The 26637-nt window shown below is 41.2% G+C and overlaps 1 protein-coding gene across 2 annotated transcripts in view; it reads right to left on the reverse strand.

Annotated features, from left to right (window-relative positions):
* Window positions 1-5522: 5522 nt before the first annotated feature.
* Window positions 5523-26637, reverse strand: part of MROH8 (maestro heat like repeat family member 8) — a 39527-nt gene continuing 18412 nt past the window's right edge. Inside the window, exons 6-13 of one of the 2 annotated variants that reach the window (XM_065921968.1) lie at window positions 26209-26353; window positions 25299-25394; window positions 21088-21192; window positions 15995-16130; window positions 13751-13869; window positions 10916-11068; window positions 9094-9254; window positions 5523-5670 (exon numbers count right to left, since the gene is read on the reverse strand). In XM_065921968.1, coding sequence (XP_065778040.1) covers window positions 5523-5670; window positions 9094-9254; window positions 10916-11068; window positions 13751-13869; window positions 15995-16130; window positions 21088-21192; window positions 25299-25394; window positions 26209-26353 — 1063 coding nt within the window. The remainder of the gene's footprint in view (window positions 5671-9093; window positions 9255-10915; window positions 11069-13750; window positions 13870-15994; window positions 16131-21087; window positions 21193-25298; window positions 25395-26208; window positions 26354-26637) is intronic. The other variant, XM_065921969.1, reaches the window with a different exon arrangement.

The following is a 26637-nucleotide window of genomic DNA, read 5'->3' on the forward strand; positions in this document are numbered from 1 at the left end:
TGTGGCTGATTCATGTTGATGTATGACAGAAACTAACACAATACTGTGTAGCAATTATCCTTCCATTAAAAATAAATACTTTTTTTAACTAATTAATTAAAAAATTAGAATCAGTGGCCTTACCATTTCCCCCTGTCTGGTAAGATAGCTCAGTCCCCTCAGGGCAAGAAATTTGAAGGGATTATTTTCAAGAAGTAGCCAGTCTTTCAAGCGGGCAACACAGTATATGCTGGGAAATCTCCTAGCCACTGGACTCTGAAGAAGCTGAAAGAAGGCAGAAAGTGGTCAAAGAAGTCACCTTTTAGCCCTTTTTCATGAGGGGAGACAGCTTCCCACCAACTCCAAAACACCTATTTTCCTTTGAAACTTCTATTCCGCAGCACATACATTACAGGATGATGCTTCCACTGCAGGGACCTAAGGAATACTGAATTATGTGGACAGAAGAACTTCAATAAGGTTAAAATTTGGACCATTTCTATCCTATGTCTGAATTGGACCCTAGTTGGTCACTCAGCTGGACATGGCCTAGGAGGGCCGGTACAGCTGCCTTATAAGGCTTCCTGAACACACACAGCCTCTAAAGAAGAAGTCTTACCTCCACAAAGAAGCCTGCTGATGTGAGCTTATGTTTATCGTTCCCTCGGTTAAGAAAAGGCACTAACAGGTACAAGACCTTATGTGCGAGGAGGTGATTTCTCTCCAGCAATGCACTGCAAAACAGAACACAGAACGACTCTCAGAAATGCTCTTCTTCAGAGAGCAATGTTCCCAGGGCGAGGTGGGGAGTGAGGGGGCTCTCAAGTTTCTGCTCAGTTTCAGGCACACAGGAGGATCAGTTCAGTTCAGTCGCTCAGTCGTGTCCGACTCTTTGCGACCCCATGAATCGCAGCACGCCAGGCCACCCTGTCCATCACCAACTCCCGGAGTTTACTCAAACTCATGTCCATTGAGTCAGTGATGCCATCCAACCATCTCATCCTCTGTCGTCCCTTTCTCCTCCCGTGGGTAAGGCAGGGCTGAAAAATTTGGCTGGAATTATGGGCATTTGCCCATTCTGGGATGAGAAGGTTATTCAACCTTGGTCGCTGTGATAACTAAAAGGAGGGAAAAAATACCTTAAAATACAGCTGATTTAGAGTAGGGATGCATGGCAAGGAAGTCTTACTTGGCAAGGAGGGATACTCCCTGAAGATGGCAATCTTTTCCTTCCAGAAGGGTCCATCCTTTATTCTTTTCCATGATGTTGAATTCCTGCCAGCAGAATGTTCTGAGGAGGAGAGTCTTTGTAGCCTGTATGGCGAAGCTAATCCAACAAAAACAGTACAAGTGAATATAGTACAGGTCCCTTCAACTGAAGAGCATAAAATCTCCTGCTTTCACAGAGGAGGGCCATGTATTGTTAGCTGCTGGGCTGTAATTCTCTTCTTTCTAGATTTTCCTAAAGATTCTCAGTGCTCTAATACTTGAAAGGCCCTTCACACAAACTCTAAGCATAAAGAAATCCAGTAAAATTGTGTTTCCCTGGGAGAATGGAAAGAAATCTATGATAAAACAAATGATGTAGGATGCTAAACTGAGATTCACTGTTTTTTTCTTTACAGCTTTATTTAGATAAAATTTATACCCCCCTAAGATTTCCTCCACTGCTTTTGAAAGCTACTTATCGAACTAGTATTTTGGACATAACATCAGAGAATCTTGAAGCTGGAAAGGTCCTTGGAGAATACCTAGCCTGAGCTCACTTACAGATAAGGAAACTGAGGCACAGAACAACAGAAAGATTTGCCCAGAGTACAGAGCTATTTAAAGGAATGAGAATCAGGACTTCCCTCGTGGTCCAGTGGTTACGAATCCTCCTGCAAATGCAGAGGACATGGGTTTGATCCCTGCTCCAGGAAGCTTTCACATGCAGCAGGGCAACCAAGCCTATGCATCACAACTATGGAGCCTTGCACTTGAGCCACCACTAAGCCCGTGCACCTAGAGCCCATGCTCCACAGTGAGAAGGCATGGCAATGAAAAGCAATTAAAGAGTAGCCCCCAACTCGCTGCAACAAAAGAAAGCCTGCATGCAGCAACAAAGACCCAGCAGAACTTAAAATAAATACTTAAACAAAAAATGAATGAGAATCAGAACTCAAGTTCTTCTGCCTCTTAGTCAGGCGTTCTTAAATATTCCACATTAGAGCACTTCCTCAGAAAGAAATCCATGTGCCCCAGAAATACTGAGAAATTTCTATTGAGACCCTAAAGGGGAATTTAAAAATACCTCCCTATACATTAAGCAGAAATGAGAAAATGCTCAGCTTTGGATCAGTTGGTCTTGGAGGTAGGTTTAAGGCTGTCTCGCTTGTCTCTGCCATTACTTGATTTATCAAGAAAGGGCTGGCATGCTGTCACCCATTATTTTGCAGGGCATCTGAGCTCAGATAGCCAAATTTGCCTTGACATCAATAAGACTGGGCTTCCCTGGTAGCTCAGCTGGTAAAGAATCTGCTTGCAATGCAGGAGACCCCAGTTTGATTTCTAGGTAGGGAAGATCCACTGGAGAAGGGATAGGCTACCCACTCCATTATTCTTGGGCTTCCCAATATTCCTTGGCTCAGATGGTGAAGAATTCACCTGCAATGCAGAAGACCTGGGTTTGATCCCTGGGTTGGGAAGATTCCCTGGTGAAGGGTATGGCTACCCATTCCAGTATTCTGGCCTGGAAAATTTCATGGACAGAGGAGCCTCATGGGCTTCAGTCCACGAGGTCTCAATGTGTCAGACATGACTGAGTGACTTTCACCAGTAAGACCGAAGAGAGCCAGTGAGAGCACAGAATGATTCCTGGTCAACAAAACCACAATGGACAGTACCACAAGGGGGTGACCTCTGAAGACACTTCCTGTTCCGGGTACAGGCCACTGGGGATGGCAACATCAGACATGGTGAGGCCGATGGTGTGGTGAACCTGGACGAGCAGTGTCATGAGAAGCTGAGGAAAGAGCCGGAACGTAGCTGCTCGGAGTCTGTTCCCCACAAACACCTCATAAAGGGCATCTGTCACCTGTGGAGAAAAGCACACAGCAGAGCTGAACACCCACTAGTCCTAAGTCTTACTTTTGTTTTACTTCTGATTGTTCCAGAACATGCTTTCTGGTTCTACTAAATCACAGGCAGAGCAGCAGTGGTAAGCAACGCAGGGTCATGAAAAGTGACAGGGTAATGGGATAGGAGTCAAGTTGTCATTAAAAGTTGCCAGAGTGAGGGACATCCTGACATCCAGAAGGAAACTATAAGGAAACCATTCACATATTTGACCACATACAAACTTAAAGCCCGGGTAAAAAGAAAATTGTTCATAAACAAAGTTGGATGACAGATAATTTGCAGAAACGCGATAGTTTTAATATATACAATGCCCTTATATGTCAGAAAGAACAAACGAAAAGGCCTGCTACTCAAAGTGTGGCCCACCTGCCAGGAGCACTGGCGTCACCTGGAGCTGATTAGAAATGGAGAATCGCAAGCACCCCTCCTCCACCCCAGAATGTCTGCATCCAGAGTGTGATTTCAATTAGATCCTTAGATGACATTGGGCTGCGTGTGTGTTAAAACTGAGAAGCACTGGTGTGTAGGACATGAAGAAAGAAGAAACATAAATGACCAACTGAAGAACATACATAAATGTTGAACCTTGCTAATGATGGAACTGTAATTAGAATATGTTCCTTTTTCACCTAGCAGCTAGACAACAATGTTCGATGTGGCAAGGCCATGCTCACACATGATGACAGAAGGGCAGAGTTCTAGAGGGTCATTTGGGAACATTACCAAAAGTTTAAATGAGCCCACCATTTGGCCCAGAAATTGCCCTTCAATGAACTTTATCCTAAGAAAACAACTGGATATGTATAACAAAATTGATGCAAGCATGATTAAGTTTGCTACAGTACTGTTTTCAAGGCAAAAGTTTGAAAAGTGTCAAATGTTCATTAATAGGAAACAATAATGAAATAAATGGTTCTGCATCATGTATTACCTGTTTTTTAAAAGGTAATTAAGACCAATTACTATGCAGCTATGAAAAGGATAACAGAGAGCTCTACATATTGATACAGAAAGTAGTTTGTGTATGGTTAAATGAAAAACAGCAGGTCATCAAATGGTATGTACTGTGATCTTATTAATACACATACAGAATTTTAAAGACTAATCAGATTAAATATATAGCTCTATCTGCCCTAACACCTAAAACTGCACTAAAAAAACATTTAGGGATTTTTAAAAAGGCATAAACTCACAAGAACAGAGAGTGTAAGAGAGAAGATAATAGCAGATTAGAGACTTCAAAGTAATTCTGAAAGCTAAAAAAAAAAGTATGATAAAAACTTAGGTCAGAGAAAGCAGAGCCATAAACTGGCAGGGAATAAGATAAAGTAAAAAATAGTCGTGAAGTGCGGTGGAAGAGGGGTGGATTAGAAGTTTGGGATTAGTTTGGAGTTTGCTTATCCATTCTGTATATAATAGTTTATATACAGGATGGATAAACAACAATGTCCTACTGTATAACATAGGAAATTATACTCGATATCCTGTGATAAACCATAATGGAAAAGAATATGAGAAAGAATATACACACACACATATATATATATAAATAACTGAATCATCTTCCTGTATAGTAGAAATTAATACGTTGTTAATAAAATGAAATCAAATAGGCATGGATATGGGGGAGGCAGGGAATACATAGGAACTCTCTGTACTTTTCTGCTCAGTTCTGCTGTGAGCCTAAAACTGCTCTAAAAAAATTTATTTAAAAGGAAAAGTATAGAGGGAAAAAGTATGCGAAGTACATATACAAGAAGTTTACATGTTATAAACACTTGTAGAAAGTTCATTTTTAGGGACATGGTATAGCCATGAGCTAAGAATAGTTTCCTGATTTTTAAAGGATTATTTAAAAATATATCCAAAAATATGTGGTGGAGACTGGAGACTATATGTGACCTGAAAAACCTAAAATATTTACCCTCTGGTCCTTTACGGAAAAAGTTTGCCAACCTCTGCTTAAGGTGGACCTTTGGGAGACATCCCTGTTGGTCCAGTGGTTAAGACTCTGTCCTTTCATGCAGGAGGTGTGTGTTTGATCTCTGGTCAGAGAACTAAGATCCTGCATGCTGTGAGGTGTGGCCAAAAAAAATTAAAAAATAAAAACAATTTTTCAAAGGAGGACCTTTGGTTTCTATTTTATATTCTTCTATATTCTTTGAAATGTTTGTACTCTCTTGACTATGATGATATGCATTTTTTAAAAGATGAGGAGAAGAATGCTTAAAACAGATGAGACCATACTGACTCCTTCACTCATCTCAGCCTCCTCAACATCCATCCCTTGGTGGCGACACTGGTAGATTTATAAATGGATGAGGGAAACAAACTTTGAGAGGAACCAAAAGGAACACTCTCCAGATGGTGCTGGGCCAATTATCCAGGAGGGCCATGGTGGGCTAAAGTTGGAGGGGCAAAGCTCAAGGGCTTACAGCAACAGCCACATAAGCCATCTTCTCCTGGGTGCCAGAATCATGGCATTTCTGCAGCTTCCTCAGGAGTCTCCAGAGAATCCAGGTCGTTTTGGGCAGCTCCACCTCCAGAGTTCTCCACAACTCAGCCAGATGCCTAGAAATCCCAGAGGAAGAGGGTTCAGGAGAATGGCATATCCTAGGCCAACTGTGACCACGAGCTTCCCAGAATCCGTCTGGAACCCAATCTATAAGAGGTTTTCCTCTCTGAGGCTCGATTCTTCAGAATTGCTATCTGATTTCACAACAGTAACTCCCAACCTCCTGAGTTCTCCACAACTCAGTCAGATGCCTAGAAATCCCAGAGGAAGAGGGTTCAGGAGAATGGCATAATCCTAGGCCAACTGTGACCACGAGCTTCCCAGAATCCGTCTGGAATCCAATCTATAAGAGGTTTTCCTCTCTGAGGCTCGATTCTTCAGAATTGCTATCTGATTTCACAACAGTAACTCCCAAGGTTTCATAGACTCAAGTTCCCACAACCTCAGCATGGACTTTAAGACCATTCACAAATTGATTCTAACATATCTTTTCAATCTCACAATTCCCTATCACATACCCTGTACTCTAAGTTTCCTACGTCATTTTCATTTCTAACAGAGTCTACAGTTCTCACTTGACCTAAAGCAGTAGTTTTCCAAGAACTAGAACAAACACAAAAAATAAAATAATGCTAAAATTACATTTAAATCAACTGAATATAGCTAATACTTTATACCAAATCATATATTTTACATAAGAATATAGTGTATTAATAGGTAAGCTGAAGCAAGTAGTAAAGATTTAAAAACAATGTTCCAGAGAAATACACAAAATTAAGACCATTAAACAATCTGTATTAACTCATTTTTCTTCTGGATGAGTAAAAGTTCTCCTTTATTCCTTTTCCGGTAAGTGGCCTGAGGTGACCTCTAAAAATGGTGCGCTATTCACTCAACCCAGAAAAGCCCATAAAATCATGCAAATGAAGAGGTTCAAATCTTCGTGTTCACTTTAAGACACTCGTGAAACTGCCCAGGCCATAAAGGATATGCATATCTGAAAAGCCACCAAGTATCTGAAGGATGTCACTTTAAAGAAGCAATATGTGCCATTCTGTCATTACAACGGCTGAGTTGGTAGGCCAAACAGTGGGACTGGCCGCAGGGTTGGTGGCCCAAAAAGAGTGTTGAATTTTTACTGCACATGCTCAAAACATGCAGAGAGTAATGCTGAACTTAAGGGCTTAGATGTAGATTCTCTGATCATTGAGCACATCCAGGTGAACAAAGTCCCCAAAATGCGGTGCAGGACTTATAGAGCTCACGGTTGGATCAAACCCTACATGAGCTCTCCCTGCCACACTGAGATGATCCTTATTGAAAAAGAGCAGATTGTTCCTAAACCAGAAGAGGAGGTTGCACAGAAGAAAAAGATATCCCAGAAGAAACTGAAGAAACAAAAACTTAGGGCCCGGGAATAAATGCTGCAAAAAATAAGTGCAAAAAAAGTAAAAAAAAAAAAAAAAAGCTCTCTTTTATTTGATGCAGTGGGGTGAAACGTCTAAGCTCAGCTTCCCTGGCGACTCAGACAGTAAAGCATCAGTCTACAGTGAGGGAGACCCGGGTTTGATCCCAGGGTCAGGAAGATCCTCTGGAGAAGGAAATGACTCTTGCCTGGAAAATTCCATGGACGGAGGAGCCTGGTAGGCTACAGTCCATGGGGTCACAAAGAGTCGGACACGACTGAGTGACTAAGCTTACTTTCAGCTTACAGAAAACATTAGCACTGCACCAAAACATTATATGAAACCCATTCATTGAAACCAGCTTTGAAACAATTTTCAAACAGTTTAAAGTTGAAGCAAGTGGTGCTGGGAAACCTGCATGTAAATCAATGAAATTAGAACACTCCCTCACACCATACACAAAAATAAACTCAAAATGGCTTAAAGACTTAAATATAAGACATTAAACTCCTAGGCCATAAAACTCCTAGAAGAGAACATAGGCAAAACAGTTTCTGACATAAATCGTAGCAATATTCTTTTAGATCAGTCTCTCAAGGCAAAAGAAATAAAAGCAAAAATACACAAATGAGACCTAATCAAACCTAAAAATTTTGCATAGCAAAGGAAACCATAAACAAAACAAAAAGACAACCTACAGACTAGGAGAATATATTTACAAACAATGCAACTGATAAGGGCTTAATTTCCAAAATGTATTATATGAACAGCTCAAATAGCTCAGGATAGAAACAAACAATCCAATCCAAAGATGGGCAGAAGACCTAAATAGACATTTCAAAGAAGACATACAGATGGCCAACAGGCACGTGAAAAGATGCTCAATATCACTAATTATTCAGTTAAGTTCAGTTCAGTCACTCAGTCCTGTCTGACTCTTTGCAACCAAGTGCAGCACGCCAGTTACCAAAGGGAAAAGTGGGGAATGAGGGATAAATTAGGAGTTTGGAATTAACGGTTACACACCACCATATATAAAACAGCTAAACAACAAGGACTGGCTGTACAGCACAAGGAACTATTAATATATTCAATATCTTGTAATAACCTACAATGGAAAAGAATCTGAAAAGAATCTAGCAAAAAATGTGAATACAAACACTGAATCACTTTGCTGTATACCTGAAACTAACATAATACTGGAAATCAATAATACTTCAATTTAGAAAAAGCTAGGAAATCTTTCTTTCAAGATAGTAATTATCCAGAATCACAGTATATAAAGCAGATAAATAGAAGGGCTGCTCTGGTTAAAGTGGGATGGGGCCTAGATGCCTCATTGCCTTCCCCATAAAGCATCTCCTGGAACTTCCAGGGTGCCTTGCCTCCAACTCTAAAAACCACTAGTCATAAAAAAGCCTCTTCTTTGTTCCTCTCTTATTCTTATTTATGTATATATTTATACTTTATTTTTAATATATATTTATACTTTATTTTTAATATATATTTATACTTTATTATATATATATTTATACTTTATTTTATATATATATATTTATTTTTTGGCCAAATTTTTCTTAAATGTATTGCAGATATCATGACATTCAACCCTAAATCTCCCTTAAATTATCTGTCTCTTAAGAATAAAGAAATTTTCTACATATTATTATTTCGCATCTAAGGTTACATTAATTTAGTACCTAGTATATATATTTAAATCTCTTGAAAATTTTCTTTGACAGTTTTTGCTTTTCTTTCAGAATCCAAAGTCCTTTATTGCATTTGGTTACATCACCTTAGTGTCTTCTTATCTAGAACAGTGCCTTCTGCACAATTATTTTCTTTCAAGATAATTTTTTTGAAGAGTTCAGTCCAATTATCTCGTAAAATGTTCTTCATTCTGGATAGTTTGTTTATTTTAAGCATTATGTTCTGATTCACCCTGCAGACATCTGTTTATATAATATTTCAACAAGAACATCCTTAGATTTTTGAGGGCAACCCTGTTCCACAGTACTCAGAGGTGTAGCACACACTCCTACTTAATCCAGAGGCTGTACCAGATTCTGTTACCTGTCATACGGTACTGGGTGACACAGAAGGTGGTCGATCACTGTATCTGTGTACTTGGGCCTGGACAGAAACAAACTCACAATATTTGTGATTTGTTGGTGAACCTTAGGCTGGCTGATTGTGGAGAGCAGGGCAGAGATAGCTCCCATAATTTCTGGCACCTGAAGAATGAAAAGAAATCGCTTAAGACCTTACTGCTGTGGGACATTGATAGTTACTGAGGATACTGTGGTTATTTTGAAGAGGTCCTGGGGGTGACTTTTAATATAGAATGTTTATTATTTTTCAAAAAGTTTATTATCAAAACTACTTAAAGTACACCTGTATGAATGTATATGCACATAAAGGGATTTTGAAAAACATATATCCAAACATATTAATGTGTCTTCGAGTGATGAGATATTTACATTTTTGCTTATATATTTTTTCTAATTTTTTCTTAAAGATTATGTATTGGTTTTATAATAAGACAAACTAATAAAAGTTGGAAGGAGGCTGGTTTTTCCCCACTCTGGCTCTGAGAATGGCAGGGAGTCATAGTTGCCTTCCTCCTGCAGAAGTTTATCATGTTCAGGTAAAGCAAACAAGAGCCACTGGGCTTGATCCATTTCTCTGCTTGGACTGCTCTTTCTGCTCCTAGACTTGTGGCTCAAGATCTCTGTCAGAATGTCAGGTTTTCAAAAAGCAGTCCTTAGTAGCCTTATGTGAAATAGCCGTTCTTACCACCAGCTGCCAGAAACAGTTTGAGGTTGGGCATGTGATTGCATTCTGGCCAATGAACATGGAGGAAAACCAGCTGGGGGCTTCTGGGAAAGATTTTTCTCTCTGAGAAAGAGAGAGGCAACCTCTCTCTTCTTTGTTGGGTAGCCTTACCTACTCAGAGAGTTGGAAACTGTGGTGGCTGTCTTACTTATGAGTATATGAACAGGTTAACTGGGAATGATGGAAAAACCCCTGGCTCTCTCATAAAGTTGTTGAGTTGCTGGACCGATCCTAAAAAATATACCCTACTTCCAGACTTCTTAATATATGAGGTGATAAACCCTTTGTATAAGCTTCTCACAATTTTTTTTTACAGCTGAAAGCACCCAAAAGATACAAATGCCCATTTCACCTTCGTTCAATATAGTACTGATCTTTTTGTATTTTTGCTATTTTAATAGATTAAAAAATGGGTTTTCATCATTTTAAAATTATTTTTATTTCTATCAAAGTGCAACATGCACACAATTTTAAAAGTCCAGTGGTATTCAAGGCTATCTCTGGTCTATTCCCCAGGTCCACACTCAAGAGACAACTACTTTCATCCATTTTATCTCTTCCAGTATGTCCTTCCATATTTATAGATGATATAACCATATTGTTATTTCTTTGTGTATCAATTTCATTAAAATAAATTCTCTTTATTTTAAATTTACTAAGTTAGCCTCCCTCTAGGATCACTGATGGCTTGATTTTTAAAATTTGGTACCTTTAACTAACCCGAATGAGGATCTAAACTGGAGTTACCATTCTCATCTATGTTAATTATATTTTCCAAAAAAACCTACAATCTTTTGGAAAATAGGGGCCATACCTCAGATTAAAAAAACAAACAAACCTGCCATCCCTAGTGGCATACACAGTGGTTGTATAATCTTGTTGAATGCATGATTTTTCAGCATTAACTAAATAGACTAAGGCTTTGACCATGGTCCCTTCAGTGGTTGTTCTCAGTTGTATTCTGCTGAATACGAACAGCAGGAGAGACCTTAGCATCTGTAGGTGAGGACAGGTCTCTGCCTGCATTTTAAACTCGGGAAATGTCCACTGAGCAGTTTACCTTCTCAAACAGGGACTGTGCAGTCTTCACCAATGCTATCAGCAATTCCCCCGCTGACCGCTGCATGTGTGGATGTTTCAGGTTTTTCAGGCCATCCAGTGTAGCCATTACAAACTGGTAGAGCTCGTTGGAATTGAGAAAAACTTCGAAGACCTGAGATGATTTAGGGAAAAGACCTGAGATGATTTAGGGAAAATGAACTTTCAAGATGAATGGTTTAACAGGAAGAGTCCTGAACAAGGAACAATTCTAAGTCAACAATCAGAGAAGCATATAAAGATGTTCAGGGCTCTTTAGTTCTGTACTGTTTACAGAAGTGAAAAACTGGAAGCAACCCAGTGTCCAAAGGGAATGTGCCTGGTTTGTTACAACTCTGACTTTTAGAAAGAAGCTTGTACTGACTTCCCTGACAGTCGGGTGGTTAGGACTCTGTGCTTCCACTGCAGGGAGCACGTGTTTGAGTCCTGGTTGAGGAATCAAGATCCTGCAAGCTGTGGATCATGGCCAAAGATAAAAAACCTTGATTACTGAGATCCTCGGAAAGAGTGACACATGATACTTTTATAGGAATAGGAATTAAGGAAAGGCCCTAATGCTCTATGGCTGACAGGGACCCAAGCCTAGCTAAAATAATTTGGAGATGATTTATTAAAATAATGTGTCATTCTGCTTCTCATTGTACTTTCAGTTCAGTTCAGTCGCTCAGTTGTGTCCAAATCTTTGCGATCCCACGGACTGTAGCACACCAGGCTTCCCTGCTCATCACCAACTCCTGGAGCTTACTCACTCAAACTCAGGTCCATCGAGTCAGTGATGCCATCCAACCATCTCATCCTCTGTATCCCCTTCTCCTCCTGCCTTCAATCTTTCCCAGCATCAGGGTCTTTTCCAGTGAGTCAGTTCTTCACATCAGGTGGCCAAAGTATTGGAGTTTCAGCTTCAACATCAGTCCTTCCAATGAATATTCAGGACTGATTTCCTTTAGGATGGACTGGTTGGATCTCCTTGCAGTCCAAGGGATTCTCAAGAGTCTTCTCCAACACCACAGTTCAAAAGCATCACTTCTTCAGCACTCAGCTTTCTTTATAGTCCAATTCTCACATCCATATGTAACTACTGGAAAAACCAAGGCTTTGACTAGACGAACATTTGTTGGCAAAGAAATGTGTCTGCTTTTAAGTACACTGTCTAGATTGGTCATAACTTTTCTTCCAAGGAGCAAGCGTCTTTTAATTTCATGGCTGCAGTCACCATCTGCAGTGATTTTGGAGCCCCCAAAAATAAAATCTGTCACTGTTTCCATTGTTTCCCCATCTATTTGTCATGAAGTGATTGGGCCGGATGCTGTGATCTTAGTTTTCTGAATGTTGAGTTTTAAGCCAACTTTTTCACTCTCCTCTTTCACCTTCATCAAGAGGTTCTTTAGTTCTTCTTCACTTTCTGCCATAAGGGTGGTGTCATCTGCACATCTGAGGTTATTGATATTTCTGCTGGCAATCTTAATTCTAGCTTGTGTCTCATCCAGCCAGGCATTTCACATGATGTACTCTGCGTATAATTTAAATAAGCAGGGTGACAATATACAGCCTTGACATACTCCTTTCCTGATCTGTAACCAGTCTGTTGTTCATGTCCAGTTCTAACTGTTGCTTCTTGACCTGCATACAGATTTCTCAGGAGGCAGGTCAGGTGGTCTGGTCATCTCTTTAAGAATTTTCCACAGTTTGTACATGACAGTGAATCGAGTCCTCCACATAATTGTAATAGGTATAATCTACTAAGCATTTCCCAAGTGATTGGTACTAAGCAAAGCATTTTCTATACTCTATCTCATTTGACTCTCCTAACAATTGAGTTATCCTAACTTTTATAGACCCTCATAAACAAATGAGGAAACTGATGTAAAGATTATTTACCTGATACCTTAGACCATATGAGTAAGATCTGTAGACTTTTTTTCTGTATCACCTATTGTTGCTCAGTCTCTCAGTTGTGTCCGACTCTTCTGTGACTCCATGGTCTGTAGCCCGCCAGGCTCCTCTGTCCATGGGATTTCCCAGGCAAGAATACTGGAGTGGGTTGCCATTTCCTCTGCAGGGGATCTTCCCAACCCAGGTCTCCTGCATTGGCAGGCAGGCTCTTTACCACTGAGCCACCAGGGAAGACCCTGATACCAAGAAGATGTTTGGTGTTTGTGGAGTATTGGATAATTACATTAACAAAGAAGTGTATGGTTTTTTATTAGTTGTATTTGCATCAATTACACCCATTTTTTTAAAATTAGAGCTTTCTTGTAAGTCTTTATTGAACTTGCTACAATATTGCTTGTATCTTCTGGCCACAAAGCATGTGGGATTTTACCTCCCCAACTAGGGATCAAATCTGCACTCCTTACATTGGAAGGTGGTCTTAACACTTGGACCACCAGGGGAGTCCCTCAAATTCACCCTCCTGAGGTCCCTTTTTGTGACAAGGATTTACATTTGCATGGGGTTGGGTGGGGTTAGGAGGGCAATCAGGCACAGAGCTGGTCTGAAAAAATGTCCACACAGTGATACTGGCCTTACTGACGGTCTGACCGAAATCCCTTAAACTCACAGGGCAAAGTGAGTGACAGTCACGGCCATCACCTCATCTCCAAACTATGAAATGTTCAGAAAGCAAATTCTCTGGGCAATCTTGTATGTTTAGTTTTACAAGAAATGAACGGACCTTTTCCCAAAGTGGTTTTATCATTTCACATTTTCATGAATAAACGTATGAGACTTCTGTTGTTTTCCATCCTCTCCAACATTTCAAGCTGTCTGTCTTTAAAATTTTAGCTGTTCTGATTACCTGGGCAATTCTGAAGGGACAACTATAGAACTGCTTAATATTGTAGAGTTCTAGGAGTTCTTGACATTTTTTCATTGCTCTTTTCAGGCTTTGGTGATTTTTCTTGTCGTAAGTGAGACCTGAGAAAATAATATAACATATTAATACTTTCTGACTTATTTCCTTTTTCTTGATTTTGCAAGTCTGGTTGATCTTCAGGTTGAAGTGGATCCCCAGTCTTATTCTCGTCTTTTTAACTTGAATAAAAATGCTCATTTTTACTTTTTACTCCCCGCCTCCCAAAATGGGGGAAGGAGTGTGTGTTAATCTGATTTGCTTCTCTTCTGTGGAAGAGCAATATATAAAAAAAGAGCTGAAAGAAAAGAGAAGAGCTCTTTGTAAGAGCTTTTGAGTGATTTGGAAATACAAATGAGGCAAGTTAAACCATTTATTTCCCCATTGGTTAGGCCTTTCGCGGGGTCTTCCGATGAAGCTTGTAAAGTAAAAGTGAAGTCGCTCAGTCGTGTCCGACTCTTTGCGACCCCATGGACTGTAGCCTACCAAGTTCCTCCATCCATGGGATTTTCCAGGCAAGAATACTGGAGTGAGTTGCCATTTCCTTCTCCAGGAGATCTCCCGACCCAGGGATTGAACCCGGGTCTCCCACATCGTAGGCAGATGCTTTACCGTCTGAGCCACCAGGTAAGTCCTTAGGTCCCCACAAAAATTTACAGTTTTGTACTGAGTTTGATAATTCTGCAATCAGAACTATGTGTCTAGTTTTGCTGATACTGAGTCTGCCAAAATGACCTAACAGTGTTTTGTTTTCCTCCTGTTTTATCTCATCTTCACTGGAAATTTATCTCTAGAAAGTATCTGAGCTCATGGTTGATCTACAGGAAGTATCTGAGCCCATAGTTGATCTACAGAAGTATCTGAGCCCATGGTTGATCTACAGGAAGTATCTGAGTCCATGGTTGATCTATAGGAAGTATTTGAGCCCACGGTTGAGGATACTGTTTCTCCAACTATAAGCTCTCTGCGGGATGGGACCTTGCCTGTCTTACTCACCAACGCATCCCTCGAACAAGAAGTGCTTCATAAATATTTGCTGAATGAAACACCAGCTGTGTTCCCGTGGCTGTATGTCTCAGCCGACAAAGCTCATGCTCAGAGCTGCCCAGAAACGAGACTGCTGCTTTGGGAAGGAGAGCACTATGTTGTCCTCGGTATAAGCAAGCCCAGGCAGGGCAACTGCTTGGTAGGGATAGAATGGTCTCAGACTCAACACTGGGGGAAGTCTGGGTTAGATGTCTTCTGAAGTTTCTTCCAACTGTGGGGATCGGTGATTCACTCCTTGACCACCATGGCCCTCTGTTATTCAAGCTCCTCAAGCTCACACCTGCTGAGTGTCCTTGCTCATGCTGTTCCTTCTGCCTTATACACTCTTCTTACCACTTCACCTGACTAAATGTTACTTTTTAGGTTATCTTCAGAGAGGCCATTTCTGAACCCCACGACTAGATTTAATCCTTAACTCATGGCCTCTGTAACTTTCCTTCATAGCAGTCAAATGTTTATAACAGTTATTTGCTGACTCTGATTCTCTGATGCCCCCACTAGATCGTGTGTTACATCTAAGGACTGTGTGTGTGCTTAGTTGTATCCGACTCTTTGCAACCCCACAGACTATAGCCTACCAGGCTCCTCTGTCCATGGCATTTTCTAGGCAAAAATACTGGAGTGGGTTGCCATTTCCTTCACCAAGGGATCTTCCCGACCCAGAGATCGAACCCATGTCTCTTGCGTCTCCTACATTGGCAGGCAGATTCTTTACCACTACGCCACCTGTGAAGCCCACATAAGGATTGGACCACTTATTTTCTGGTTACTGTTAGATCTGAGTAAGGACTCAGCAAATGTTCCTGGGATAAACACATAAAGGCAGGCCCAAAGGATGGCAAGAACTTCTTCTACTTCCAACTAAACTAATTACCCCAGCTTGTCCACAGGGCCACACGTTTTCTACTCCAACTCCATGGTCATGCACATGGCTGACACTGATGGGTCTCATCCACTGTTACCCTTCTCATTATTAAGTCAGTGTGGCTCTATCTTTGCCTAGGGACGGGGTACCCTTCTCTCTATGAACCAGGGTAAAAGTCTTTCTAGAATGCGGGCAATGAGTGCACAAGGAGGCCTGGTGCTTTTTGTGCTCTGCTGGAGAATTGACTCAGGGCCTCACTGCCTCCAGCAGCGCCTTACACTTCAGCCTCAGGGTGATGTGCAGCAGGTAGTGCATGCCCTCCGCAGCCTCTTCGGCCACCTCTTTCAGTGGGTCCCCACACAGTAGAGCCATCAGAGCCACCAGCTTTCCAAGTCTTTGGAATCGCACTGGAAGCTAATTAGGAAGCAAAAGAAAAATACCATTAGACTGCACATGCATTTGGAGCCTCAGATTTCAACTATAGAAGTAATTCTTCTGGAACTCCTGCTCAAGAGAAGGGCCACTGTTATATCCAGCACTTGGGTCTTCTGAGTTAACATTTAACATGTGTCGATACAATATATCCAGCAGATGCTATTACGTAGGACAAATTCTAATTTAAATAAGCAACCTGAAAAATGCTTTGTGTATAAAGATGTTCATTCTAGCACTGTTTTTATTAATTTTTTTCTTCTTAAATATTTATTTTTGGCTGCACTGGATCTTAGTTGCATGTGGGAATCTTTTGTTGTGGTGGACAGGCCTCTCTCTAGTTGTGACTCTCCGGGTCACTAGTTGCGGCTTACGGGCTTCGTTGCCCTGGGGCATGTGGTACCACAGTTCCCCAAATGGGAATGGAATCAGTGTCCCCTGCACTGGAAGGTGAGCTCAATCACTGGACCACCAGAGAAGTCCCTCTAGCATGGTTTTTAAAGACCACATATTCAAAATAACTGCCAATAGCAATAAGAACTATACTGTTCATGGGGTTCTCTCAAGACAAGAATGCTGAAGTGGTTTGCCATTCCCTTCCCCATTGGACCACATTTTGTCAGAGGGAATGCACTGGTCTTAGCAAACACCCTCTTCCAACAACACAAGGGACGACTCCACACATGGACATCACCAGATGGTGAACACTGAAATCAGACTGATTATATCCTTTGCAGCCAAAGATGGAGAAGCTCTATATGGTCAGTAAAAACAAGACCAGGAGCTGACTGTGGCCCAGATCAGGAACTCCTTATTACTAAATTTGGACTTAAATTGAAGAAAGTAGGGAAAATGACTAGGCCATTCAGGTATGACCTAAATCAAATGCCTTACAATTATACAGTGGAAGTGACAAATAGATTCAAGGGATTAGATCTGATAGACCGAGTGCATGAAGAAATATGGATGGAGATTTATAACATTGTACAGGAGGTGGTGATCAAAACCACTCCCAAGAAAAAGAAAAGCAAAAAGGCAAAATGGTTGTTTGAGGAGGCCTTACAAATAGCTGTGAAAAGGCAAAGGAAAAAAGGAAAGATACACTCATCTGAATGCAGAGTTCCAAAGAATAGCAAGGAGAGATAAGAAAGCCTTCCTCAGTGATCAATGCAAAGAAATAGAGGAAAACAATAGAATGGGAAAGACTAGAGATCTCTTCAAGCAAATTAGAGATTCAAAGGGAACATTTCATGCAAAGACGGGCACAATAAAGGACAGAAATGGTATGGACCTAACAGAAGCAGAAGATATTAAGAAGAGGTGGCAAGAATACACAGAAGAACTGTACAAAAAAGATCTTCACGAACCAGATAATCAGGATGGTGTGATCACTCACCAAGAGCCAGACATCCTGGAATGCAAAGTCAAGTGGGCCTTAGGAAGCATCACTATGAACAAAGCTAGTAGAGGTGAAGGAATACCAGTTGAGCTATTTCAAATCCTAAAAGATGATGCTGTGAAAGTGCTACACTCAATATGCCAGCAAATTTGGAAACTCGGCAGTGGCCACAGGACTGGAAAAGGTCAGTTTTCATTCCAATCCCAAAGAAAGGCAACGCCCAAAATGCTCAAACTACCATACAGTTGCACTCAACTCACATGCTAGCAAAGAGTAATGTTTAACATTCTCCAAGCCAGGCTTCAATAGTATGTGAACTGAGAAATTCCAGATGTTCTGGAATTTTAGAAAATCCAGATGTTTCTGGATTTAGAAAAGGCAGAGGAACCAGAGATCAAATTGCCAACATCTGCTGGATCATCGAAAAAGCAAGAGAGTTCCAGAAAAGCATCTACTTCTGCCTTATTGACTATGCCAAAGCCTTTGACTGTGTGGACCACAACAAACTGGAAAATTCTTCTTCAAGAGATGGGAATACCAGACCACCTGACCTGCTTCTTAAGAAATCTGTATGCAGGTCAGGAAGCAACAGTTAGAACTGGACATGGAACAACAGACTGGTTCTAAATAGGGAAAGGAGTACATCAAGGCTGTATATTGTCACTCTGCTTATTTAACTTATATGCAGAATACATCATGCGAAATGCCTGGCTGGATGAAGCACAAGCTAGAACCAAGATTGCCAGGAGAAATATCAATAACCTCAGATGTGCAGATGACACCACCCTTATGGCAGAAAGCAAAGAGGAACTAAACAGCCTGTTGATGAAAGTGAAAGAAGAGAGTGAAAAGCTGGCTTGAAACTTAACATTCAAAAAATGAAAATCATGGTATCTTGTACCATCACTTCACGGCAAATAGATGGGGAAACAATGGAAACAGTGATAGGCTTTACTTTCCTCAACTCCAAAGTCACTGCAGATGGTGACTGCAGCCGTGAAATTAAAAGATACTTGCTCCTTGAAAGAAAAGTTATGACCAACCAAGACAGCATATTAAAAAGCAGAGACATTACTTTGCCAACAAAGGTCTGTTTAGTCAAAGCTATGATTTTTCCAGTATTCATGTATGGATATAAGAGTTAGACCATAAAGAAGGCTGAGCACTGAAAGATTGATGCTTTTGCACTGTGGTATTGAAGAAGACTCTTGAGAGTCCCCTGGACAGCAAGGAGATCAGACCAGTCAATACTAAAGGAAATCAGTCCTAAATATTCATTGGAAGGACTGATGGTGAAGCTGAAACTCCAATACTTTGGCTACCTGATGTGAAGAGCTGACTTATTACAAAAGACTCTGATGCTAGGAAAGACTTAAGGCAGAAGAAGAAGGGGATGACAGAGGACAAGATGGTTGGATGGCATCACCTACTCATTGGACATGAGTTTGATCAAGCTCTGGGAGAGGGGGAAGGATAGGGAAGCCTGGCTATAGTTCATGGGGTCGCAAAGAGACAGACACAACAGAGTAACTGAACAACAATAAGAACTATGAATACAACCATTAGGAAACAAGTATCCCAAGAATTTATAATAAGTTGGGAATAAATTAGCCTTGGTGGTTCAAATGGTAAAGAATCTTCCTGCAATGAAGATTCAGTGAAGATTCAATCCCTGGGTTCAATCCCTAGGGCAGGCAGATCCTCTGGAGAAGGAAATGGCACCCCTCTCCAGCATTCTTGCTTGGAGAATTCCATGGATGGAGAAGCATGGCAGTCTGCACTCCATGGGATCATAGTCAGACACAACTGAGTGACTGACTTTCACTTTTCCCTTTTTTCATGAATATGTGCTAGTTTGCTAAGTGATAAAGTTGGATACAAAGTTGAGATATACCAACTGACAATATTTTAATATTTTATTTACAGATATTTTACCATATTATGGAAAAAAAAGTCAAGTAGCTGGTCAAAACCTACCAGAAAAAGAAATACAATTTAAAATCAATAGTGAATCAAGTGGGACCAATTAAAAAAAAATGAAGGCAGAAAAGATAAATGAAGTTAAGGATTTTGTTAGCATGCAGAATGCATGATCATCTTTTGCTCAAACTAGGCCACAGAGCTAGGCTTCAAACTTTCTCAGGGTTCACGCAGAGGAATGCACCTAATACCATTCACACTGTCCATGAAGTGAGAAGCAAATAGCCATACAGAGGCAGCACGACTGTTTCTAAGATTGAGGCAGAAAGAAATTTCCACTGTGGCTTTTCAGAAAAATATATTGAGATAGTGGAAACAACAGCTTCTACAACCTATGAACATGTAACAGAGAAACACATATGCAAACTGTGTAAGATCTTTCATTCTCTGATAATATGTTCATTCATTCTATCAACAAACACTGAGTATCCATTATGTGCCAGGTACTGGTTATGACTATAGCAGTTATGGATAAGGCACTTGGACTGGCACTGGGAACACAAACAGTGAACCTTCCTCAGAAAAATCCAGAAGACTGCACCACACAAAATTCTGCATAGAACTTTCTGGATATTCACAGATCCCTCGGGCACCTAAGTTAAGCACCCTTGCATTGGCAATTCTTGCCAGGAAGAAAATGCTGAGGAGGTTCTGCTGAGCCTAGAGGGAAAAGTCATTTGAAACTCTTGTCTTTAGTCTGCAGCCAAAATTAGAGTTTGAGGAGGAAGCATGCATTGTGGTCAACACCAGGGTAGCCAGTGAGCACAGAATAATAAGGTAGTCAGTGATGGCTAGAAGTCATGTGCTCTCATCGACTAAACAGAGGACAAGGGAAGTAGCATTGTTTGAGGGGCTGAGCTTCAGTAAGGAGGTGGCAAGTTTGGATGTGTTTTCAAAGGGAGAAATAAGAAAGGTAGTGGCATACTGTCCTTTTGACTGTTAGAATATTCACATCAGTGGTAAATTCTCTGAGGAATTCTCATAAAGACCTACTATTCCTACTCTTCTGCAACTTCTCTTCCAATTGCTGGGCCTTACTATGCAGTTTGGAGAAATGGTGGATGGAGAACATAAGAGATTCCAGTGTGGAGAAGATCTACTGAGGAAAGAAGAAAGAGATTTTGTAGATGACAAAAAGGAACAGATCAGGAAAGAGGATCTGAGTTTGGGGAATTCTTTTTAAGAATTACGGGAGAGAATTCAGAACAGCTGGAAAGTTAGTGTGCAAAAGGGAGATGAGAGGATTTAAAAAGAGGTATTGTAGAACCATTTTCTCTGAGATGCCGGGAGATATTTAAATTGACTTACATACTTATATTTGCCTGCTACACTTTACTGCTTCAAACTCTTGTGCATCCCTTTGAAGATGCAAGATTACTAAACACAGTACCTGCCCTCAAGCTGCTCACTTAGGGGAGAGGAGCAGATAAGTGAATAATGCCAAATGTTATTACATGAGCACCAAGAAGTCAGCAGTCTGGGGAGCCATAAACAGGAGGGGAACTGGGCAGTTAAAAGGATAGCTCGGGATCCTTCATCTTCAACTGGAGGTCAACTTACTTGCAGGCTGAGATGTTTGAATAAACACTTCAGAACTTGAGTCATGCTGGTTGTGGCCCGTTCCCGTTCATGGTCTTTGTCTGACTGTAACCAGGGGTCCATGTGCTGTGAAAAATAAATGGTTAAGCAGCTTGATCTAGGAAAATAATCCAAAAGTCACGAGCTCATATTTTACCAACATTGTCTAATTTCTCTAATAGGTACTCAAAGACTTTCTGATAGAACTGGTTTTCTATTATAATCCTAGAAAATCTTTGCACTTAAGATAGTTATACATAATAGGAGGCATTCAGTTTGCTTTTACAGAGTACAAATGGAAAACTTGAAACTAACTTTTTACATTAAAAAAAATGGTTTATCAGGAAGATCTGTGATAATGCCATGTTCTTTTGGAAGAAGTGTGGAGGAAAAAGTCCCACATGTAACTCTGTGCATGCACGCTCAGTCGCTAAGTCACGTCCAACTCTGTGCAAATCCATGGACTGTGGCCCACCAGACTCCTCTGGTCATGGAATTTTCCAGACAAGAATACTGGAGTGGATTGCCATTTTCTGCTCTATGAGATCGTCCCAATCCACGGACTGAACTTGCATCTCCTGTCTCTCTTGCACTGGCCTACCACTGTGCCTTCTGGGAAGTCTGCCACATGTCACTACCACATCTGAAAACATTTTCTCAAATGACAAACCAGTTCTGGTTGCAAATGAAAGTAGTGGGATGACAAACAACCACAAAGATCTAGGAGTCAGATGGTCCAGCTTCTATTGGTGCTTATATTCTACACTTTCTCTTCATCCAACTTTCTTCAATTATTTATTCTCTACTTCTGTATGTTTTTAGCCTTATGAAATCTATTTAGGAAAGAGAGAAAATCAATGATGTGCTATTAAGGAGCTTTGAGGATGGGAAATTGTATCTGCCTGAATCACCAACCTAGAGCCAGACATCCTGGAATGTGAAGTCAAGTGGGCCTTAGGAAGCATCACCATGAACAAAGCTAGTGGAGGTGAAGGAATTCCAGTTGAGCTATTTCAAATCCTAAAAGATGATGCTGTGAAAGTGCTACACTCAATATGCCAGCAAATGTGGAAAACTTAGCAGTGGCCACAGGACTGGAAAAGGTCAGTTTTCATTCTAATCCCAAGGAAAGGCAATGCCAAAGAATGCTCAAACTACCATATAGTTGCACTCAACTCACATGCTAGCAAAGAGTAATGTTCAACATTCTCCAAGCCAGGCTTCAACAGTACGTGAACTGAGAAATTCCAGATGTTCTGGAATTTTAGAAAATCCAGATGTTTCTGGATTTAGAAAAGGCAGAGGAACCAGAGATCAAATTGCCAACATCTGCTGGATCATCGAAAAAGCAAGAGAGTTCCAGAAAAGCATCTACTTCTGCCTTATTGACTATGCCAAAGCCTTTGACTGTGTGGACCACAACAAACTGGAAAATTCTTCAAGAGATGGGAATACCAGACCACCTGACCTGCCTCTTAAGAAATCTGTATGCAGGTCAGGAAGCAACAGTTAGAACTGGACATGGAACAACAGACTGGTTCTAAATAGGGAAAAGAGTACATCAAGGCTGTATATTGTCACTCTGCTTATTTAACTTATTTGTAGAGTACATCATGAGAAACTCTGGGTTGGATGAAGCACAAGCTAGAACCAAGATTGCCAGGAGAAATATCAATAACCTCATATATGCAGATGACACCACCTTTTGGCAGAAAGTGAAGAAGAACTAAAGAGCCTCTTGATGAAAGTGAAAGAAGAGAGTGAAAAAGCTGGCTTAAAACTCAACATTCAGAAAACTAAGATCATGGCATCTGGTCCCATCACTTCATAGCAAATAGATAGGGAAACAGTGACAGACCTTATTTTTTGAGCTCCAAAATTACTGCAGATGGTGACTGTAGCCATGAAATTAAAAGATGCTTGCTCCTTGGAAGGAAAGTTATGACCAACCTAGACAGCATATTAAAAAGCAGAGACATTACTTTGGCAACAAAGATCTGTCTATTCAAAGCTGTGGTTTTTCCAGTGGTCACGTATGGATGTGAGAGTTGAACTATAAAGAAGGCTGAGTGCTGAAGAACTGATGCTTTTGAACTGTGGTGTTGGAGAAGATTCTGGAGAGTCCCTTGGACTCCAAGGAGATCCAACCAATCCATCCTAAAGGAGATCAGTCCTGAGCGTTCACTGGAAGTACTGATGCTAAAGGTGAAACTCCAATACTTTGGCCACCTGACTCGAAGAACTGACTCATTTGAAAAGACCCTGATGCTGGGAAAGATTGAAGGCAGGAGGAGAAGGGGATGACAGAGGATGAGACGGTTGGATGGCATCACGGACTCAATGGACTTGAGTCTGAGTAAGCTCCAGGAATTGGCGATAGACAGGGAGGCCTGGTGTGCAGCAGTCCATGGGGTTGCAAAGAGTCGGACAGAATTGAACAACTGAACTGAACTGAGAATGAGAAACTTTATCTGCCTGAAACAGTCAGGGAAGGATTCATGGAGGAGGAGCTTCACAAAAAGTGTGGCATTTCAGGTAGAAGAAATGGCTTGAATTAAGCTAGGAAGGCAGGAAGGTTTAAGGCAAACCAGGTAAGTGAGAGAAACCCAATGTGACTGGAGTGTTGATGTATAAATAGAAGAGGGATGAGAAATAATGTCTGGCTTCCCTGGTGGCTCAGTGCTAAAGAACCCGCCTGCCAATGCTGGAGATGTAGGGGACTGGGTCAAGCCCTGGGTTGGGAAGATTCCCTGGAGGAGGCGATGGCAACTCACTCCAGTATTCTTGCTGGAAAAATCCCATGAACAGAGAAGCCTGGCAGGCTACGGTCCATAGAGTCACAAAGAGTTGGACGCGACTGAGCACAAGCATGAAAAATAGCATTAAGGTCTGTTGTGGCAAAGATTAGTATCCATCTGTATAAAGGTGCAAGTGATTAATAATAATTTAAATGGTTATCCCTTTCTAGAATGGTTGCATCTAAAAAAGGAGAAAGAGAGTAAGATGCTTGAGCTGCAATGAATACACTCCAATGAGTAACACTCTATTGGTGGAATGGCACTGGAACGGGTACAGGTCATGGCAGGTGGCTATGAACAACCTTGCCTGGTAGGCAGCTGCCTATTTACTCCTTCATGAGGCTGACTCTGTTCTCTTGATCACTGATTGAAGCCCTTCTATAGTAATGAGCAAAAATAATTTAAGGAATAATTATAGCAAGCATTTAAACCATTTTTTTGAAGGGCATTTATTCAATACTCATAGTAATTATTATCTCCATTTAAAGGTGAGAAGACAGACTTCCTCGGTGGTCCAGTGGTTAAAAACCCGCCTACCAACACAGAGGACACAGGTTTGATCTCTGGTCCCGGAAGATCTGACATGCCTTGAGGCAACTAGGCCCGAGTGCCACTATTGAGTCCATGAGCCTAGATCCTGTGCTTCGCAACAAGAGAAGCCACGTCAATGAGCAGCCCATGCCCCGCAGAGCAGGCCCACTCACCACAACTGGAAAAAGCCTGTGCTTTTGAAGAACAAAGACCCAGTGCAGCTGTAAATAAATAGATAAGCATTTTTTAAAAATTTTATTTTATTTTTTCATTTATTTTTATTAGTTGGAGGCTAATTACTTTATACTATTGTAGTAGTTTTTTGCCATACATTAACATGAATCAGCCATGGATTTACAGGTGTTCCCCATCTCGATCCCCCCCTCCTGCCTCCCTCCCTAGATAAGTATTTTTAAAATGTGAAGACTGTGAGATTAAATTCCTTGCTGAATGTATTTAACCAATGAATGGCAGAGAGTCAGAATTTGAACCCAAGTCTGACTCAACACGCAGAGCTGATACTCACCTATTACAAAAAGTGAAAGTGAAAGTGTTAGTTCCTTAGTCGTGTCTGACTCTTTGCGACCCCGTGGACTGTAGCCCACCAGGCTCTTCTGTCCATAGAATTTTCCAGGTAAGAATACTGGAGTGGGTTCCCATTTTCTACTCCAGGGGATCTTCCTGACCCAGAGATCAAACCTGTGTCTCTTGAATTGGAGGCAGATTCTTTACCGTCTGAGCCACCAGGGAAGCCCATCCTCGCCTATTATGTTGCTGCCTAAAACTTAACCCTTCCATATTTTTTCTTCCACTTTCACCAGTTAATAGGAATAGTTACCCATTCTCTCCTGATAGCCTGTTTACCTTAAAAATGATGTCAAGATTTTCCAAATGTCGGTCTTTTATCACCAAACTCTGGAGCATCTCAACGAACGCCTGAAATGTCTGCCTGTAGCGACACTGCAAAGGCACAGGGTTAGTGAGGACCCCACGGGAAGTTCTCCCACACTGTACCCTTCAAGGCTCTCCTGGTTATCTTAGACCTTACTCAAAGGTGAAGGATCTTTGGGTAAAGTATTAGCAGGCAGCATGTGACTTGAAGTGAAACAATAAATCTTCATTTCAAATGGATATCTCAGCCTTACCGGGAACCCAGGTAACTGATTCTCACTACATGTGAGAGTTACTTATGGGTTATCAACATACTTTTAAAGCTTGACTTGTGAATCTTTCCGATACCTTGAAACCCAGGAGAACAAAGTCCCATTTGGCAACTGCTTCACCTTCCAGTTCACCAGCTGCAGAAGGAAATCCAGCCTTGTCCCTTCCCTTCCTCTTTTCTCTGCTTGAAAGCTTTTCTTCCAGAGGTGTTCATACGCCCTCTCTGCAACTGTCACCTCATCAGGAAGCCTCTCTCTGGCCACCTGATGCATAGGGCTGGCCAACAAGTTCATTTAGCTTTCCCATAAGGTGTTATTGAAAAACTAGGCATATGAATGTTCCCGTCTTATTGTAAAGTCAAAAGCAGGAAAAGAAGGAATGAAGGGAAGAAGACAAAATAAAGTGGGATTTAAACAAAAAAACCATTTAACAACCTATTTTATTCGTCTCCTGCATTGGCAAGCAGATTCTTTGCCAACTGCACCACCTATTTTATTCACCAGACTTCGCTTAAATGGTTTTTGGTGAGTTCCAAAAAATCGAATGTACTTTCAAAAAGCCAAGATCAGCTGACCCTGTGGCTGGCGAGTTACTCTGGCAAGGTGTGAGTTACCTCTGAATTGTAGGATCCGCCTGGCATGATTTCCTGCGGATGGGTAAGGGTCTTGAGAGAAGGCAGAGCGATTACACTTTTGGTGACAAGACTGAACAGGTCAGCTCGATCTTCAGAACCAAACAGCAAGTAGACATCTTGGTAACTAAGAAAAGACAGTTTGGGAATAGCTAGCTGGGAAGAATATGATTTGATGTTGATAAGCAGGAATCCAAGAGACCCCAAAGGGAAGGAAAGACTGTTTGTTTGGTATATCATTCTAATGGAGGAGACCAATGGCACACTTGTCAGTCTGTCTGGACAAACCTCGCAAAGGTTAAGAGGAGGAGTTTCAGGCTCAGAGCCTCCAATCTGGTCCCTTCCTTTCGCCCCCAATCCATAAGAATGACTCCTCAGGCTTTTCTCCAGTTCAACCACAGAAGGAAGCCA

The sequence above is a fragment of the Muntiacus reevesi genome, chromosome 2, assembly GCF_963930625.1.
Source record: "Muntiacus reevesi chromosome 2, mMunRee1.1, whole genome shotgun sequence".
In the NCBI taxonomy this organism is placed as follows: domain Eukaryota; kingdom Metazoa; phylum Chordata; class Mammalia; order Artiodactyla; family Cervidae; genus Muntiacus; species Muntiacus reevesi.